This window comes from Hemiscyllium ocellatum, chromosome 14 (genome assembly GCF_020745735.1).
Source record: "Hemiscyllium ocellatum isolate sHemOce1 chromosome 14, sHemOce1.pat.X.cur, whole genome shotgun sequence".
NCBI classification, from domain to species: domain Eukaryota; kingdom Metazoa; phylum Chordata; class Chondrichthyes; order Orectolobiformes; family Hemiscylliidae; genus Hemiscyllium; species Hemiscyllium ocellatum.
The window spans coordinates 61,624,782-61,641,652 of NC_083414.1; the positions used below are offsets into that span (position 1 = coordinate 61,624,782).

The 16,871-nt window shown below is 41.9% G+C and overlaps 1 protein-coding gene across 1 annotated transcript in view; it reads right to left on the reverse strand.

The window, feature by feature from the left end:
• itpr1b (inositol 1,4,5-trisphosphate receptor, type 1b) overlaps window positions 1-16,871 on the reverse strand; it is a 505,447-nt gene that overhangs the window by 156,722 nt on the left and 331,854 nt on the right. Inside the window, exons 45-49 of the mRNA XM_060835732.1 lie at window positions 12,656-12,856; window positions 11,522-11,632; window positions 8,169-8,264; window positions 7,958-8,080; window positions 7,038-7,145 (exon numbers count right to left, since the gene is read on the reverse strand). Of these exons, the coding sequence (XP_060691715.1) occupies window positions 7,038-7,145; window positions 7,958-8,080; window positions 8,169-8,264; window positions 11,522-11,632; window positions 12,656-12,856 (639 nt within the window). The remainder of the gene's footprint in view (window positions 1-7,037; window positions 7,146-7,957; window positions 8,081-8,168; window positions 8,265-11,521; window positions 11,633-12,655; window positions 12,857-16,871) is intronic.

A 16,871-nucleotide genomic window follows, 5' to 3' on the forward strand; every position in this document is an offset into this window, starting at 1 on the left:
AGAAGTTGGGAGGTCGTGTTGTGGCTATAGAGGGCATTGGTTAGGCCACTAATGCAATATGATGTGCAATTCTGGTCTCCTTCCTATTGAAAGGATGTCGTGAAACTTGAAAGGGTTCAAAAAAGATTTACAAGGAAGTTGCCAGGGTTGGAGGATTTGAGCTATACGGAGAGGCTGAACAGGCTGGGACTGTTTTCCCTGAAGAGTTAATGGCTGAGGGTTGACCTTATAGAGGTTTATAAAATCATGAAGAACATGGATAGAGTAAATCGACAAAGTCTTTTCCCTTGGGTGGGGGAGTGTAGAACTAGAGGGCATAGGTTTAGGATGAGGGGAAGATATAAAAGAGACCTAAGGGGCATCTTTTCAGACAGAGGGTGGTGCTTATGAGCTGCCAGAGGAAGTGGTGGAGGCTAGTACAATTGCAACATTTAAAAGGCATCTGGATGGGTATATGAATAGGAAGGGTTTGAAGGGATACGGGCCGGGTGTTAGCAAGTGGAAGTAGATTAGACTGGGATATCTGGTTGGCATGGACGAGTCAGACCGAAGGGTCTGTTTCTGTCCTGTACATCTCTATGACTCTAAGTCCATCACCAAGAGGAACTCTAATCCACCCCCCGCCCCGTCTAGAGTTGAACTGAACTGGACACATCTGCCACATTGGAATCGCACCAAGTGCTGACAGAATGGAAAGAAAGAGAATCTACACAATTTGGCGTCACTAATTTAGCAGTCATTACAACCTTGCAAGTGTGTTGTTCTCTCAATTCTTGGAGAAGAAGAAGATGTCTCATCTTGACAATGAAGACATAATGCATAACTTTGTGGCACTACTATTGTAGTAAACTGGATACCTCAAGATCTAATAGTTCCTAACTGGATACACCTGTGGTGCTGCTGTTCAACAACAGAACTGTATTAGTTGCAATCTGTAACTTCTCTGCCTGGTACATCATTTACTCTGACATTAAGCCAGGAGACCAGCTGGTGCAATGACTGTAGCATAGAAAGCCTGTACAGCACAGGCTGACCTAAAAATGAGGTGTCAAGCTAATGAAGCTTCAAACCTGCAACTAAATGTTTACTAAACAGTGGAAGTAGTATGTGACAGGTGCTGGGGTGCAGGACATCTCTGACTGGCCTGAAAGGATATTAGAGTGGGAGGGGGAGGATCCAATTGTTGTGGTCCACATCGAGACCAACAACATACGCAAGGATAGGATGGAGGACCTGTTTGGGGATTGTCGAGCACTAGGAATAAAATCAAGGAATAGATCGTGGAGGGTCATAATCTCCAGATTACTACCCGAGCCATGTGCAAGTTGGCTTAGGGATAAGAAAATTAGGGAAGTAAACACGTGGCTAAGGGAGTGATTGGGAAAGAGGTGTTTCCATTTCATGGGGCATTGGCATCACTTTTGGAACTGGGGGATCTGTGCCGATGGGACGGTCTCCACCTAAACTGATCTGGAACCAGTGTTCTCGCAAAAAGGATAAATAGGATGGTCACTTGGACTTTAAACTTGTCAGTCAGGGGAAAGGGAAAATGACAGAATGCATCATGATTAATAAAAAAGGTAAGCAGCAGGTTGGCACGTGCAGGAGGGTTTAAGTTCAATGCTGGTTGGGATATCTGATCGGCATGGACAGGTTGGACCGAAGGGTCTGTTTCCATGCTATACATCTCTATGACTCTATGACACACAATGAAAGCATAAAAAGGAAGGATAAATCAGGAGATTTAGAGACGTTGGAACTCATGAGGGTATGAAAACTAACAAAGGCACTCGTAGCATTTGTAACAACGTCAATGAGTTTACGGTACAAATCATTGCGAATGAACATGATTTGGTATCTGTTGTGGAGACATGGTTACAGATTGGTCACAACTGGGAGTTAAATATCCAGGGGCATCAGACTATTCAGAAGGACAGACAGAAAGGTAAGGGAGGTAGTGTAGCTCTGATATTCAAGGATGACATTAGGGCAGTGCTGAGAGATGATATAGGTTCTGTGGAGAATGAGGTTGAATCCATTTGGGTAGAAATTAGAAATTCTAAGAAAAAGACACTCAGACAGTCTATAGGCAATAAAATAGTAACATAACATTGGGGCAGGCAATAAACAAAGCAATAACTAATGCATATAAAAATGGTATGGCAATTTTCATGGGGGATTTTAATCTACATGTCGATTGGTTGAATCAACTCAGTCAGGGTAGCATTGAGGAGTTCTTTGAGTGTATCCAGGATAATTTTCTTGAACAGCATGTAATGAAACCAATGAGGGAGCAAGCGATCCTCGAGTTGGTCCTGTGTAATGAGACAGAAATAATTAATGACCTCATAATTAGGGATCCTCTTGGAAGGAGTGATCACAGTATGGTTGAATTTAGAATACAGATGGAGTGTGAGAAGATAAAATCCAATACCAGGGTCCTGTGCTTAAACAAGGGGGACGACAATAAAATGAGACGGTACCTGGTTAAAGTAGACTGGAAACAAAGATTTTATGGTGGGACAGTTGATGAGCAGTGAAGGACGTTCAAAGCAATTTTTCAAAACGCTCAGCAAAAATATCTTCCAGTGAAAAGAAAGGACTGTAAGAAAAGGGGTCATCTGCTATGGGTGTCTGAGGAAATAAGGGCGGCTATCAAATTGAAAGATAAGACATACAAAGTGGCTAAGAACAGCAGGAGACTAGAACATTGGGAAAACTTTAAAGGTCAATAGAAAGCCACAAAAAGAGCTATACCAAAAGATAGAATGAGAAAAAAAAACTAGCACAGAACATAACAGATAGCAAAAGTTTCTATAAATATATAAAATGAAAAACTGGCTGAAGTAAACGCTGGTCCTTTACAGGATGAGAAGGGGCATTTAGTTACGGGATATGATGAAATGGCCGAGGCACTGAACAGGTATTTTGCATTGGTCTTCACAGTGGAGAACACAAATAACATGCCAGTAATTGACAAAGAGACTAAGGTAGGTATGTACCTGAAACAATTATTAAAGAGCTAGTACTGGGTAAGCTAATGGAGCCAAGGGTAGATAAGTCACCTGGCTGTGATAGAATGCACCTGAGAGTGCTAAGACAGATGGCAGGAGAAATAGCAGGTGGACTGGTGGTAATTTTCCAAAATTTGCTGGGGCAGTCCCAGTAGATTGGAAAAACAGCAAATTTGACACCACTGTTTAAAAGTTGAGGTAGACAAATGATGGGAATTATAGACCAGTTAGCTTAACCTCTGTGGTGGGAAAGATGGTGGAGTCTATTATCAAGAAAGAAACAGCAGGGCATTTCAGTAGAAATTGTCCTGTTGGACAGACACAGCATGGGTTCATGAAGGGTAGGTCATGCTTCACAAAACTTTTGGAATTCTAAGAAGACATTTAAAGCAAGGTGGACAATAGGGACTCAGCGGATGTGGTGTACCTCAATTTCCAAAAGGCCTTCAAACAAGGTGCTGCACAAAAGACAGTCGCGTCAGGTAACGACGCGTGGCATTAAGGATAGAGTATTGGCATGGATAGAGGATTGGTTGTCTAACAGGAAGCAAAGAGTGGGGTTAAATGAGTGCTATTTTGGCTAGCAATCAGTAACTAGTGGTATGCCTCAGGGACTGGCGTTGGGACTGCAATTATTTACTATTTTTTTTAGATGATTTGGAATTGGGGAACCACATGCAGTGTGTCAAAGTTTGAAGATGACACTAAGATGAGTGGCAGAGCAAAGTGTGCAGAGGACTGTGAAACTTTGCAGAGGAAAAGGTCTGGCAGATGGATTATAGTGTTAATAAGTGTGAAGTCATCCATAGGAGTAACAGTAAAAAGGATTATTACTTGAATAGTAAAACTTTGCAGCATGCTGCTATGCAGAGGGACCTGGGTATCCTTGTGCATGAACCTGAGAAGGTGGGCGAGCAGGTACAACAAGTCATTAGGAAGGCAAAAGGAATTTTGTCCTTCATTGCTAAAGGGAAGGAGTTTAACAACAGGGAGGTTATGTTACAGCTGTACAGGATGCTGCTGAGGCCACACCTGGAGTCCTGTGTGCAGCTTTGGTCTCCTTACTTGAGAAAGGATGTACTGGCATTACAAAAGGTGCAGAGGAGGTTCACAAGTTTGATTCCAGAGTTGAGGGGATTGGCTGATGAGGAGAGATTGAGTAGATTGGAATTACATTCATTGGAATTTAGGACTATGAGGGGGGAATCTTATAGAAACAAAGTTATGAAGGGAATGGATAAGCTAGAAGTAGAGAGGATGTTTCCACTGGCAGGTGAAGCTAGGATAAAAGGGCATAGTCTTAAAATTAGAGGGAGCAGATTTAGGACTGAATTGAGAAGGAACTTGTTTACACAGAGGGTTGTTAATCTATGGAATTCCCTTCCCAGTGAAGTAGTTGACACTATTTCTGTAAATGTTTTTAAAGCTAAGGCAGGTTTTTAGTTTGAAAAATAAAGGAATTAAGGGATACAATGAGAGCACAGATCAGTGATTCTGAGTCGACTGAAAGATCAGCCACAATCGTATTGCACAGCAGAGCGGGCTTGAAGGGCCAGATGACCTACTCCTGCTCCTCATTCTTATGTTCAGATAGAACTAAGCAAATCCATTTGATATCGTCAAGGGAAAAATAGGTTTGGATCATGGGGAAAAACAAAAGAAAGATGCTGAAGGCTTAATATGGCAGGGTCCCTTGAAGAGTCAGAAAAGGTTGAGGGGGTGTGGGGAGAGTGTCTTAAATATAGAAATTAGCAAACGAGGGTGCGAGAAAGTAATGGTGGACAGGATAAAGTGAAATCCAAAAGATTTTGTTTTCAAATACAGAAGGGACAAGAGAATAACTAGGGAAAGATTAGGGGCCATAGAGGGAATTTGGGTGTTGGCCTTATGATGTGGACATAACACTCAATGAAGACTTTGCATTGATCTTCATAATGGAAAAGGTCAAAGCATATATCAACAATGTGGAATGTTGTGAAATATTACAAGTAATTTGGACACAATGGATCGAATGATGTCCCTTTATATCATAAACATTTATGAACATGTATGTCAGAACACTGCAATTCTTCCAGATTAATTTGCGAACATTGATGGAAAATTAACAGGAGAGTAATTAACAGCTCCTTGAACAAGACCATCATTCATGGCAGGACCGCTCACTATGCACCTAAGAGAAAGATGAAGGGCTTGTTGCCATCTTCATCTAGAAACGCTGAATGAACATTTCCTTCGAAGTCTCTGCCGGAGATCCTCAACACCACACAAATACCAACATTCAGTCAATGTGATTCACTCCAATAGATGACAAATGTGCTTAGTACACTGGACACAGCCACTAGTCCACTTGCTCCAGTTGTCATATGGGAGTCCAGCATACCTGTATGCTAAGCTATTCCTGGCATTCACCTGGCAGAATGGAATACTGATGCCCCATGACTTGTGCATTCAGGGTCTCCTGTTGACCTGTGCCCACTCACTCAATCAGCTGGAGAAAGATAGGCTGAACACGTCTGCAGTCATCTTCACTCATATGTTGTACTCTGACAGGATTAGCCTCCAGATATTAAGTCAAATCTTTTACATTCCATCACAACAAATAAACTGGGTTTCAACCACAAGCTAGTCTAGATTTTGGTCAGGATGCAAATCGAGTTGCATGATTATGGAAAGCATCTTGGAAGATGTAACTTAAGTGCCAGCCAGCCAATACTGGATGCATCAAACATGCAACATTTAAGTATGGAGCAGTGGGGCCAGTGAGCCAGGAGACAGCACCTCAGTACATAAGCAGCAAAAAGTGGCTGTCTGAAAACAGTGATTCGTACAGCCAGTAATTAATATGTTGTTTGGTGCTACAAAGACATTCAGAGAGTTAAGTAAAACTGTCTTTGCACCTTCAGATCTGGAGTCCAGTTTGCAGCAAGTGATTAAATGACAACAATACCTCACGCAGCTTTTGTCTTTACAATCATTAACCACCATGGGCTACTGCACCTATGAATCCTAAGCATCAGTGCCTCACTTCGAGAGAGTTATCTAATGACAACAAAACTCTTCCTCAGATACTGGAGGATTACGTTCATTGCAAATTTTCTGCACTGCTGCTACATTTTATGTAGGTCCCAAAGCTTTTAGATGAAATGAAAACAGAATTCACTCAGCCTACTTCTGACTGAGGGCCTAAAATTGAACAGTCTTCGTGCACCACCCGGGAAGGTAAGCTTGGAATTCCAAATCAGTAGCATTCCAGCTCCAGCCAGAACTATGAGCTTTCATGGAGGAGCACAGTTTCGCCATTGCTCACTTGCAGCCAGTAAACACCAAAAGCAGGTGGGGAACACACTGAACACTGCAACGGTGTTCGACAGTGGCAAGTCTGCCAGGCTTGCCACCCAAATGTTCTGTGGGAGGACAGCCTCCTGCCTGCTTAATGCCCTCCCAGAGTTAAACTGGCTTCAATGAAATTGACTCACTGATCAATATTTTACTCTCAGCAACTACGATTTTAATGCATTTTCATTTCCTGTTAAAGAGACGTAAAATTGCAAGATTCATTAACTTGAACCAGTTATTGAATCTCACCTCATGCAATACTAACTGGGTAGCCAGCTTACATATAAAACAAAGATGGTTGCTTTAGATGGGTAATGAGGCTCGATTGGCCTCAGTGTCTCTATAGGGCACTTATTTGCCAATTCACTCAACTGCTTCCATTGTTTGCTATTGAAAAAAATTCAAGGAAGAACTAATGATTATTTCATGACTCAGAACATGATATGTTATCTTAGTCCATTTCCCAAGATAATAAACTTTCCATAATTTTTAAGGCTATAATCCAAACTGGGAAGCTTGTCTGATTAGCTGTTTGTTTGGGTTTCCAGACCTTTGTCAAATCCTTCTCTAGCATGTTTTCTAATTAATCTCATACGTCAGTACATTCCCCCACATCCATCAAGGCTGTGACTAAGAATGGTACAAGATGCTGGCATCCGTTTATTTTTATGCCTCATTTTTACTGACCTCAATCTGAGCTGTGTGCTTAGCATAATATTCCAAGGCTTCGTCTCCTTCGCCCATTTGACTTCCAGGCTTCAGCATTTGCTGCAGTTCTTTGTTATGACGTGCCAACTGCAGGAATAAGCAAAGTTATGCAAGTCAGGACTGAAATAGTCACATTCCTCCACAGCTCAACGATGAATGCAACATAAAACTTGTTTTGTGCACTTCCGATATTCTAGCCCATCAAAATGCCCGCGAGGTGCCCACCCCACCCCACCCTCTTCCTTACAATATTTATTCTGACTATTTTTCAAAAACCATGCAGCATAGCATCCACTGACTCATCCACGACCACAATACTCGGGTACATGTACCACACATCAACTGGTGTGATAGAAACAAAGGTTATCAATAGGATAATGACCAGTCATCTTTTTTTGGCGTCACGTTGATTGAGGAATACATTTTGGCGAGGTCACCAGGGAAAACTCCCCGGCTCTTCCAAACAGTGCCATGCGATCTTTCACATTCACCCAAATGGGCGGGTGGGACCTTGGTTCAATGGACGGCACCTTCGACGCTGCAGGGCTCCCTCAGCAGTGCTAGCCCTTTTTTTTGTTATCTGCGTTCAAGGCTTGGAGTGGGACTTGGAACCTGGGACCTTGTAGTTCAGAAACTGAATGAGCCACGGCTGACAGTTCAAATGTATACTGTGAATTAAATATATAAATACACTTAGCTGGAACTGCCCTGCTAAATCAAATTCAGTTTTTACAAAGGAGCCGCCAAATTTGGAAGAATAAACTAAATTGGAAGTGAAGAGTCACGTGTATCACAAGATGATGGGCAGAATATTAAATGTATTGCTCATGCCATTGATATAAACGCTATCCTTGTTACAACGATCCTTGGCTGAACCCACGTTTGATGTCCAAGTTTACCTGGTGTGCAAGAATGTAAATATTGTGGCCAACATTCCGGGGCGATGCGGCATGATCCTCACCATCCTCTGTGTCCTCAAACTCGACCTCTCCTTGGAGGTAGGCTTTCTTGATCACTTCCACCTAAGGAGGCATTGACTTCATCAATTAAAATTAAGATTCGCTTGCAGGAAAAAGAAAAAACAATCTATTTAAAATAAACACTCTCTACCAGTTCCTTGGGCCGCATGTTGTAAAGTATCCTCTCTGCATTCTCACTGTCATGCCTGCTCTCCATGATTGCCAATAGCAGTTTAGAGGCATTATTCTGTGGAAAGGACACATGATGATATTAGTAGAAGGACATCTGCCATTCCTAACCACATTCTCTAACTTGGAACAATATTATGATGTCGTAAGAACAAACAGTGATATCAAAATTTTAAATAACGTACTCTACAAAATACCAAGTCAATGACTGTTGCTTATCCACTGTCATGGCCATATTCAATCCTGACCTTTTAGAAATCCTATTCAGTTTGAGAATAAACTGCATAGATGATGAAGATGCTATACATATTCAAGGAAACATAACATGAATTCATTTCAAAGAAAGATCAAATTAACAGATCTGACAATTCATTAAATGGTTTGTGATGGCAGTATGGACATGCCCAAATCCATACTGTAGCCAATATATATATTACATATTACAAATAAATTCTCATCCGTTCCATTACTCAATGAAAAGGAATTAATTTATTCAATATTATTGGTTGAGCTAATCTGTTCCCGTCAATAAATTCTACCCCTTTTTGTGAAAAGATACCCTTGATATTGTTCATCCAGTACTTCCTTGGACTTTCTAAGTCCCAAGGAACCATGACTGCCATGACATTATAGGCATTCCAACTGCCTTCATTCTCAGAATATGCCTAAACCATTACAGGGCATCTGGCTTGGATATTGTTACTGTTTGTTGCCTATGTCATGCTCTTAATGCATCCTGTATATTCCAATATTCCTCTCAACCAATTTGACTGTTCATAATTTTTGCTCTTCACATCATCGCGCATCCCAGCACTCAGAACCCCAAAACAAGGGTGACCATGTTAGACTCCTCGCCTCATTTTCATCATCATTATGTAAATTTACCACCCCATGATTCAACATGCTGCCTGATGTTGACAGACTTTTTTTTGGCAGAGGATGCAATTTACCCAGGAGTTGCATGGAGGTAGTTCGGTGATCTCAGATTAGAGAATTTTTAGCACCTATGGTGCAAGCAATGGGTTGACATTGGGGCTCATATCTGTTGCCGACATTTCTATAGGTTCTTCCGACAGGATGGGATCAAATTACGCAAACATGCATCACAACCTGGCTGAAAATACTTTGATGGAATTTCACACTAGCATTGCTGGTGAAACTAAGATACCAACCAACAAAGGAACATAGCACAAGTCAATAAATGACTGGCCAACAAGAACAGAAAACACAGGAGCAACGGATGTTTTTCTACTGACTGAAGGAGCGTAAACAACAGTATCCTTAAGGGATCAGTATTAGAAGCTTGCTTTTCTCAAAAAAGTAAAAGAAGAAATTATTAGCACATGGGTAAAAGACACAGGGTAAAAACTCATAGGTAACACAGAAAATGGGAATGGGGTTAATCCTGAGATTCCACACCCCCCTCCACCCCACCCCCCCAACCCCTACCCGCTTTCCGTAAAGACCGTTCCCTCTGCAGCTACTTTGTCAGGTCCATGCTCCCCCATCCCCACTGCAAAAATTGCAAGACCTGTGCCCACAACACCCCCACCTCCATCCAAGGCCCAAAAAAGGAGTCTCCTACATCCAATGTTTCACCTGCACGTCCACATATCATTTACTGTATCTGTTGCTCCCAATGCAGTTTCCTCTACATTGGGGAGACAGGATGCCGACTCACAAAGCTCTTCAGAGAACATCTCTGGGACACCCACACCAATCAACCCCACCGCCCCACAGCCGAATACTTCAACACTCCCTCCCTCTGCGCCGAGGACATGCAGATCATGGGCCTCCTTCATGGCCACTACCTTACCACCTGACACCTGGAATAAGAACTCATCTTCCGCCTCAGGATCCTCCAACCCCACGGCATTAATTTCACCTTGCCATGCCTTAGCCCAGCTCCAACCTTCCAGCTCAGCACAGTCTTCTTGGCCTGCCTCATCGGTCAGTCTTCCTTCCCGCCAGTCTGCACCACCCTCCCCTATCACCTTTACCCCCACCTTCATCCACCTCTGCACTCTCAGCCCCACCTCCTCCCATTTATCTCTCCACTCTCGAGGCTCCCAGCCTCATTCCTGATGAAGGAGAATTGCCCAAAATTTCGACTCTCCTACTTCTCAGATGCCACCTGACCTGCTGTGCTTTTCCAGCACTACACTCGACTTTAATTCTGAAGAGTTTGGGAAGGAGTGGGGAGAGAAACAAAGACAGGGCAGATTCCTGTCAAAATTGGCTGTAGAAAGAGGAGTGACTCGGATTTTTGCAGGAAACCACAAAAAAAGGGAAACATATATTAAGTGATAATATATTTGAATAATGTTTGAGAAATTGAGAAACACCAGCATACAAAATTTTAGAAGCGGGAGGAAAAGGTATTGAATCTGAACAAAATGTTCTAAAGTGTAATATGCAAAAGCTACAAGATACTATTTAAAAGAAAAATCAGAAATCATTGGTTGGATTGCAGCTACTGTAGTTTGGGGTTCCATTCAGTTAGTTCAGTTGACTGAAAGGTGGGTTTGCAATGGGTTCAATGGAATCCAACAGGCATGGGTTCAACTCCTGCTCGATTGAGATTATCTCGAAGGACTCTACTTCTCAACCTCTTCCCTTGGCGTGGTGACCTTCAGGTTAAACCACCACCAGTCTGTCTCTAGTGAGAGAGAGAGCAGCCCTGTGATCAAGTGAGACAGTGACAATTTTATCTTTATTTACTGTTTGGCAGAGAATGTGGAGAAAGGGGAAACGAAAGAAGATGAAACAACAAAATTAAGATGGGACGACAGGCAAGGAGGAGGGTTTTTTCACCCAAAAAGAACAGGGTGGGTTACAGATTCACTCAAAACTCAGTGTTATTAATGTAAATTGGGTGGGACGCTTTTCCGAGTGGGTGGTGTCCACCCGAAGGGCCGAATGACTTGCTTCCGCACTATCGGCACTTCACGATTCTAAACAAGACAAGAATCCTGGTGATGTGCCTGGTCAAATGTTCATTAAATAAAGCTGTTGCAACCTAGAGAGCAAAAACAAAGGCCAGATGTAGGTTCATTTCAAAGAGAGACAAAAAAAGATACAAACCAGGGTTGATGGAACAAAGTAGATACCACACAAGTTGGAATTCTACATGAGGTCTAAGGTCTCTCCCACCTTAGATCAATAAACTCAGCAAGTGTGAAAAATCCAACCTGGGGCCTGGTGGTTTTCCAGGTGGTACAAATGGTGATTTTCAACAACGAAGTCATCATTTTGGCTGCCCTTTCTATTTTAAACACAAGGTCAGTACTGGGACAGTACTGTCTTCTGACTTGCCTTCAGCTCTAGTACGAGGTCCATTCGTTTCTTCCCCAGTGGATTGATATCATTCAGAATCAACGCAATGATGATGTCAATTCCATTCGATTCATGGGTGGCAATACAGTTCTGTGCAAACAAATTTTAAAAACAAAGTCACTTGAATCATCGCTTCCTCTTCCCGATTAGAACGTTTGCCATAAACCAACAGTTTCAAATTTGTCAAAACATCAATTTATCATGACTCCGATTCATGGAAACAACACTTGACGAACCCAAACATGAATACTTGTGGGTTAGTTAATTACCTGTACGTTCGGATGAAGCTGGATCTCCTTAAACCCCAGCACAGGAGAATGAGACCGGGAATAAAATAAAATAAAACCATTCCAAATAAAAACAGTAATTCAGAACGGCACCATTGGTGCTCCAGACAGCTCACTCTTTTTAATTAAGTGTCAGCCATGGTCTGCCTCTGACAACAAAGGTAGAGAGGGCAAATCCCACTCCACAGACTGGAGCACAACATCCAGGTTATAATATTCCCAATGCTTTAATGACAGAGTGCTAGAATGCCCTAATAAAATAGTGATAATCACCACAATTTGTGGGCATGCTTTGTTTTTAGTGTTTACAGCCAGAATAACTGCAAAAAGGGACTCCTTAGTGCAGTCATCTTTTGTACTTGCACATGTTTCTGCCAACATACTCATGTATTTCTCCCCACCTCCTCCCACTTCCACCTCCACCAGCTGAACATACTTCAGCAGTCTCCAAATTATTCAATGAGATGGGGGCAGCACAGTGGCTCAGTAGTTAGCAATACTGCCTCACAGCACCAGGCACCCGGGTTCGATTGGAGCCTCAGGACACTCTCTGCATGCAGTTTGTATGCTCTCCCAGCGTCCGCGTGGGTTTTTCCACCCACCAGTCCGAACATGTGCAGGTTAAGCGAATTGGCCACGATAAAAGCAGGGTGATGGGGATAGGGTGGGGGCAACTGGGTCTGGATCGGATGCTCTTCAGAGGGTCAGTACAGACCCGATGGGCTGAACGGCCTCCTTCTACAGTGTTGGGATTCTATGAAGTGTTAACTAATTTTCTAATAAATAGGTTCTCAGCAAAAGTTACAATCAGTGGCACAAAATATACCTGGTTCTCATGGCAGGGTCCTTGACAGTATTCAGTTAAGCTCTCCAGTGTCTGATTGATGAGGGACACATTTTTCTCATTGATGTAGAGTCCCAGAAGGCCCAGCCCACCCGTGGTGCTACCACAGATGCAATCCAGGAATTGCAGTGTCTCACAGACCAGGTTGTAATTAGTCTTGTTGTTTTGACATCTCAAGAAGTTCTGAGGCGGAATCAGAAAATGGATAATTAACATACACAAGAACTTTCTGCTTGGTTTCACAAGTCTCAGCACGTGTTCAAGTTCAGAGGTGACTCCCTGATCACACTCAGGAAGATTACTGGAGGGTTCAAGACAATTGTGAAGAAGAAAAAAAAAGTAAAATAAAAGGGAAATAAAATTAAGAGACCACCAGATTTTTAACAAACATATACTCAGGATTTAGCATAGAGAAAGAAGTTGTGAGCAAGAGGTCAAGATTGTGACAGCACTGCCCTGGCTAATATTTATTCCTTAAACAACATCATTAACAAAATATCAGCATATGATTGCACAGCTATTATGGGGTCTGACCACATACTACATTTTTAACCTTCATTCTAATAGTGCTTGCCTGTCTAAAAAGGTATTTAATTGCAAAGAGTTTGCTTGGAAATTTCCTGAGGCGGGAGCGCTTAATTGGCCAGCTTATGGCATCACAGGAAGTGACATCAGGTCATGATCGTGTGGCCAAAGACTGCCTCTGTATTTGCTGTGCAAAGATCTCTCCGTGCTTTGTACAGCATGGATATATTTCAGTACAGACTTCTGGTTACCAAGACCTGCTCCCTGCCTGTCTCTAAGCCCAGGTTATGAAAAAAGTGGCACAGAACATAATTACTTTTCGCTAGAAAGACACTAGTGTAGTCTTAAGCAATCAAAATTACAAATTAGAAAATGCTCAAACAATCACAGTTCAAGAGATCAGTTAATTTTTTGACGAGTGTCTCATCATATTTCACAGCAAGGAATGTTCTGGTCATCAACATGATTCAAAAGATCCCTGTTATAGCAGCTGCTACTTTCAATTTAAACAACATTTCGACCATAGCTGTTAAAATTGCCTGTTCAGAAATGTCTGAAGGATTACAATAATGGATTAGTTTATTTCTGAGGTGCTAAGGATTTAATTATTCTTCACTTCTTAATCTTCTGTTCATGTACTCAAATGATTTAATAAGCTGCAATGCAAAATAAATCTCCATTGGCAGCTCATCATATTTATCTTTTGGAGTGGTGTTGAATTATTAGTTTCCGCCTCATGGCTTGAAAGGCCTGACGTGGCACCGCTTGAAGTATTTTACAACAGTGCAGCCCCAGTGACCTATCACATAGTTACAGTCACTCTCTGGCTGCTTAATCTTCCTCACAGCTTACTTCTCCCTTGTGTACTCCATTCTGTCTCAGTCGCTTCCATTAGCCAGACTCTTCCATTCTATTGGCCCTGACTATAGGGAGAATGGACAGTGATCATCCAGTTACTCACCAATCAATGTTTTGTGCACTATACATAAGAGGAGGGGGTGGCCATTACTTGTCCCAACATTCACTAAGATCAAAACTGATCTACCCCACCCCTCAACTTGTTAGCCTTGCTTGATCATTGTCCTAAACTTCCAGATAACTCAAAAATTTATCTGCTCTAACTTTTCCGAGAGTCTACACTATTGCACTGATACCTTGGATTCACTCAATCTTTTGATAAACTTACATTTATGGCAGAAGCATGAATATCTGTCAGAAAAAGCTCTTGGAAGCTAAATAATACACAAGCAAAATAACTAGTCATGAATATTGCATTTGATGACTGTGGCTGTTGCTAAGTGTACAGATTTGGGATTCTCATATACAAGCCAAGTACGAATGGAGTTGTATGAGCAAAAACAAATGCACTAAATGTTTTGTTTTCTGACCTTGTGCAAGTTGGCATTTCTTTTCTCATTCTCTCCATTCCAAGCATTTACAATAAATGCAAGCCATTGTCATTTCTGCTTTAAATTCACCTGGGATTGTTTGTACTTCCTGTTGGAACATTCCCTTTTCCTCCCCCAGTTTGTGCAGTTGGAATTCGAGTTGGAACCAAAATGTTAATTTTATTTCTTTCTGCAAAGAGATTGCCTGACTTGATTGTTACTTATGGTTTTTCTGTGAGTTCCCAGCACCTTCCCCCACCCCTGCCCAATTTTCGCTTTTGTGGGATTAGAGTTACACTGAAATATTTTGGCTTCAAATACTTGGTCCAATAGTTGTGCTCTTCAAAGTGAAAGATGTTAGTGTAGCTACTGGAATTCAGCTTTTCTTTTTAAGTACAGAATATCAAACATTTCCAGATCAATACAGTCAAAATAGAGTGAAACCCTGTATGCTCAGTCACAGCCTCAGAAGAGTAACTGTGACTGCACCATGACCTGGGGAGTTAACTCTTTCTACCAATCAGCTCTAGGTCATATGAGGGATGTCAGATATATTGAACATCAAAATGTGGAATTTCAGTGCTTCACGTAATTAAAAAAAAGACTCCCAGAGGAGCACAGCTAAATGAGATTCCCATTATCTCAGGGCTCAGGAATTTTGAGGCCTTTGATAAAAAAATAAGCTTGTTGGCCAAGGTTCCACTTTTGAACTCTTAAGAAACAAATCAGCTTCATTAATGGAAACTCTACCTAAGCCTAACATGACACCAGGCCAAGGCACTCCATTTAAATATAAACTTCGTGATTTGCTCAGAATATAATTCTGCAAGTCAATTATGTACAATGAAGAATATTATTGTGCATTGCATCCTAGGTTTCACTATCGGCTGCTGGATCTCTCGAAACTGGGCAGCAACAAGCTGACTCCTGACCATAGGGGACACTTAACAGCAGTTTTCAGTAAAGCTGAACCTAAAAGAACACTGCCTGCAGAATCAAAGCCGAGAATCAACTTAGCTTGTTGAGATGTCACAGTCTAGACAAAGTAATAAATGAATTTTAAAAAATTATGCAATAACAGCATATCACTGGAATCAATAGTAAAAGGACCTCTTTTGTCACTGGACTGATTAGCTTTCATCAGGAAATACAATGGGAAAAAAGGTTTCTGATAAAAGATTGCACAACAATTTTTTAGTTTCACTGTACAATGCATCATTCAGCATTTTTTGCCTTGACAAGATTTGGGAGTGAATGTCATTTGACTGTCAATGACTTGACTTTTTTTCAAATGATTCACAAGGTTCAACCCAGTTAACATCTCCACAGATAGTGAAGCTGTTTCTATCCATATGCAGTAAGATCAAGTTAACATTTAAGCTTGGACTGATAAGTGGCAAGTAACATTCATGCCACACAAGTGCTGAGCAATGGCCATCTTCAATGACTGACAATTGAACCACTTCTGCTTGACAAAGGTATTACAATAGCCGAATCCCAGCCTATCAACATCTCAGGGTTGCCATTGACCAGAACTGAACTGAACCAGACATATAAATACCCAAGCTGGTCAGAGCTTGGGTGGCAAGTCACTTTCTGACTCCCCATAGACTGTCAGGCGCCTACCAGCCACAGATCAGGAGTGAGGTTGAATTCCCCCCAACTTTCCTGCATGGGGGTAGCTTCAACATTTAAGAAACTCAACCCTCAACAGGATAAAAGACAAATAATCGATTGGCACCCTGTCTAACTCTTTCAAAACATTCCCCTCTGTCACACCTGAAGGAATGGTGGTATCGGTGTGCATCATCTACAAGATGAATTGCAGCAACTCACCAAGGCTCTTCTCACCTCCCAAACCCAGGTCCTCCACTGCCTAGGAGGACATGGGCAACAGGTCCAATGGGAGCACCACCACCTTGCATCCTACTCTGCAAGACACATAACTCTGACTTTGAAATGTACTGACATTCCTCCAAATGTCACTGGATTAAAATACTGAAATTCCCTCCCTAACAGCATTGTGTTACTTAACAGCCCTTCCACTACCTAAACCAGAATGGTTCAAGGTAGAGCTTACCACCAACTCCTCAAACACAACAGGAATGAGCAACAAATGCTGGCTTACCTAGCTATCCTATAAAAACGTGTAAGAATATAGAACTTGGGTTTTTTAGGGTTTTCATACGCACTATGACCTCTGCAGTATTGCTGGGTAAGTGAACATCACACATTCATTACAGACCAGAGTATATCTTTATACCCAGCCAACATCAGGAGACTCT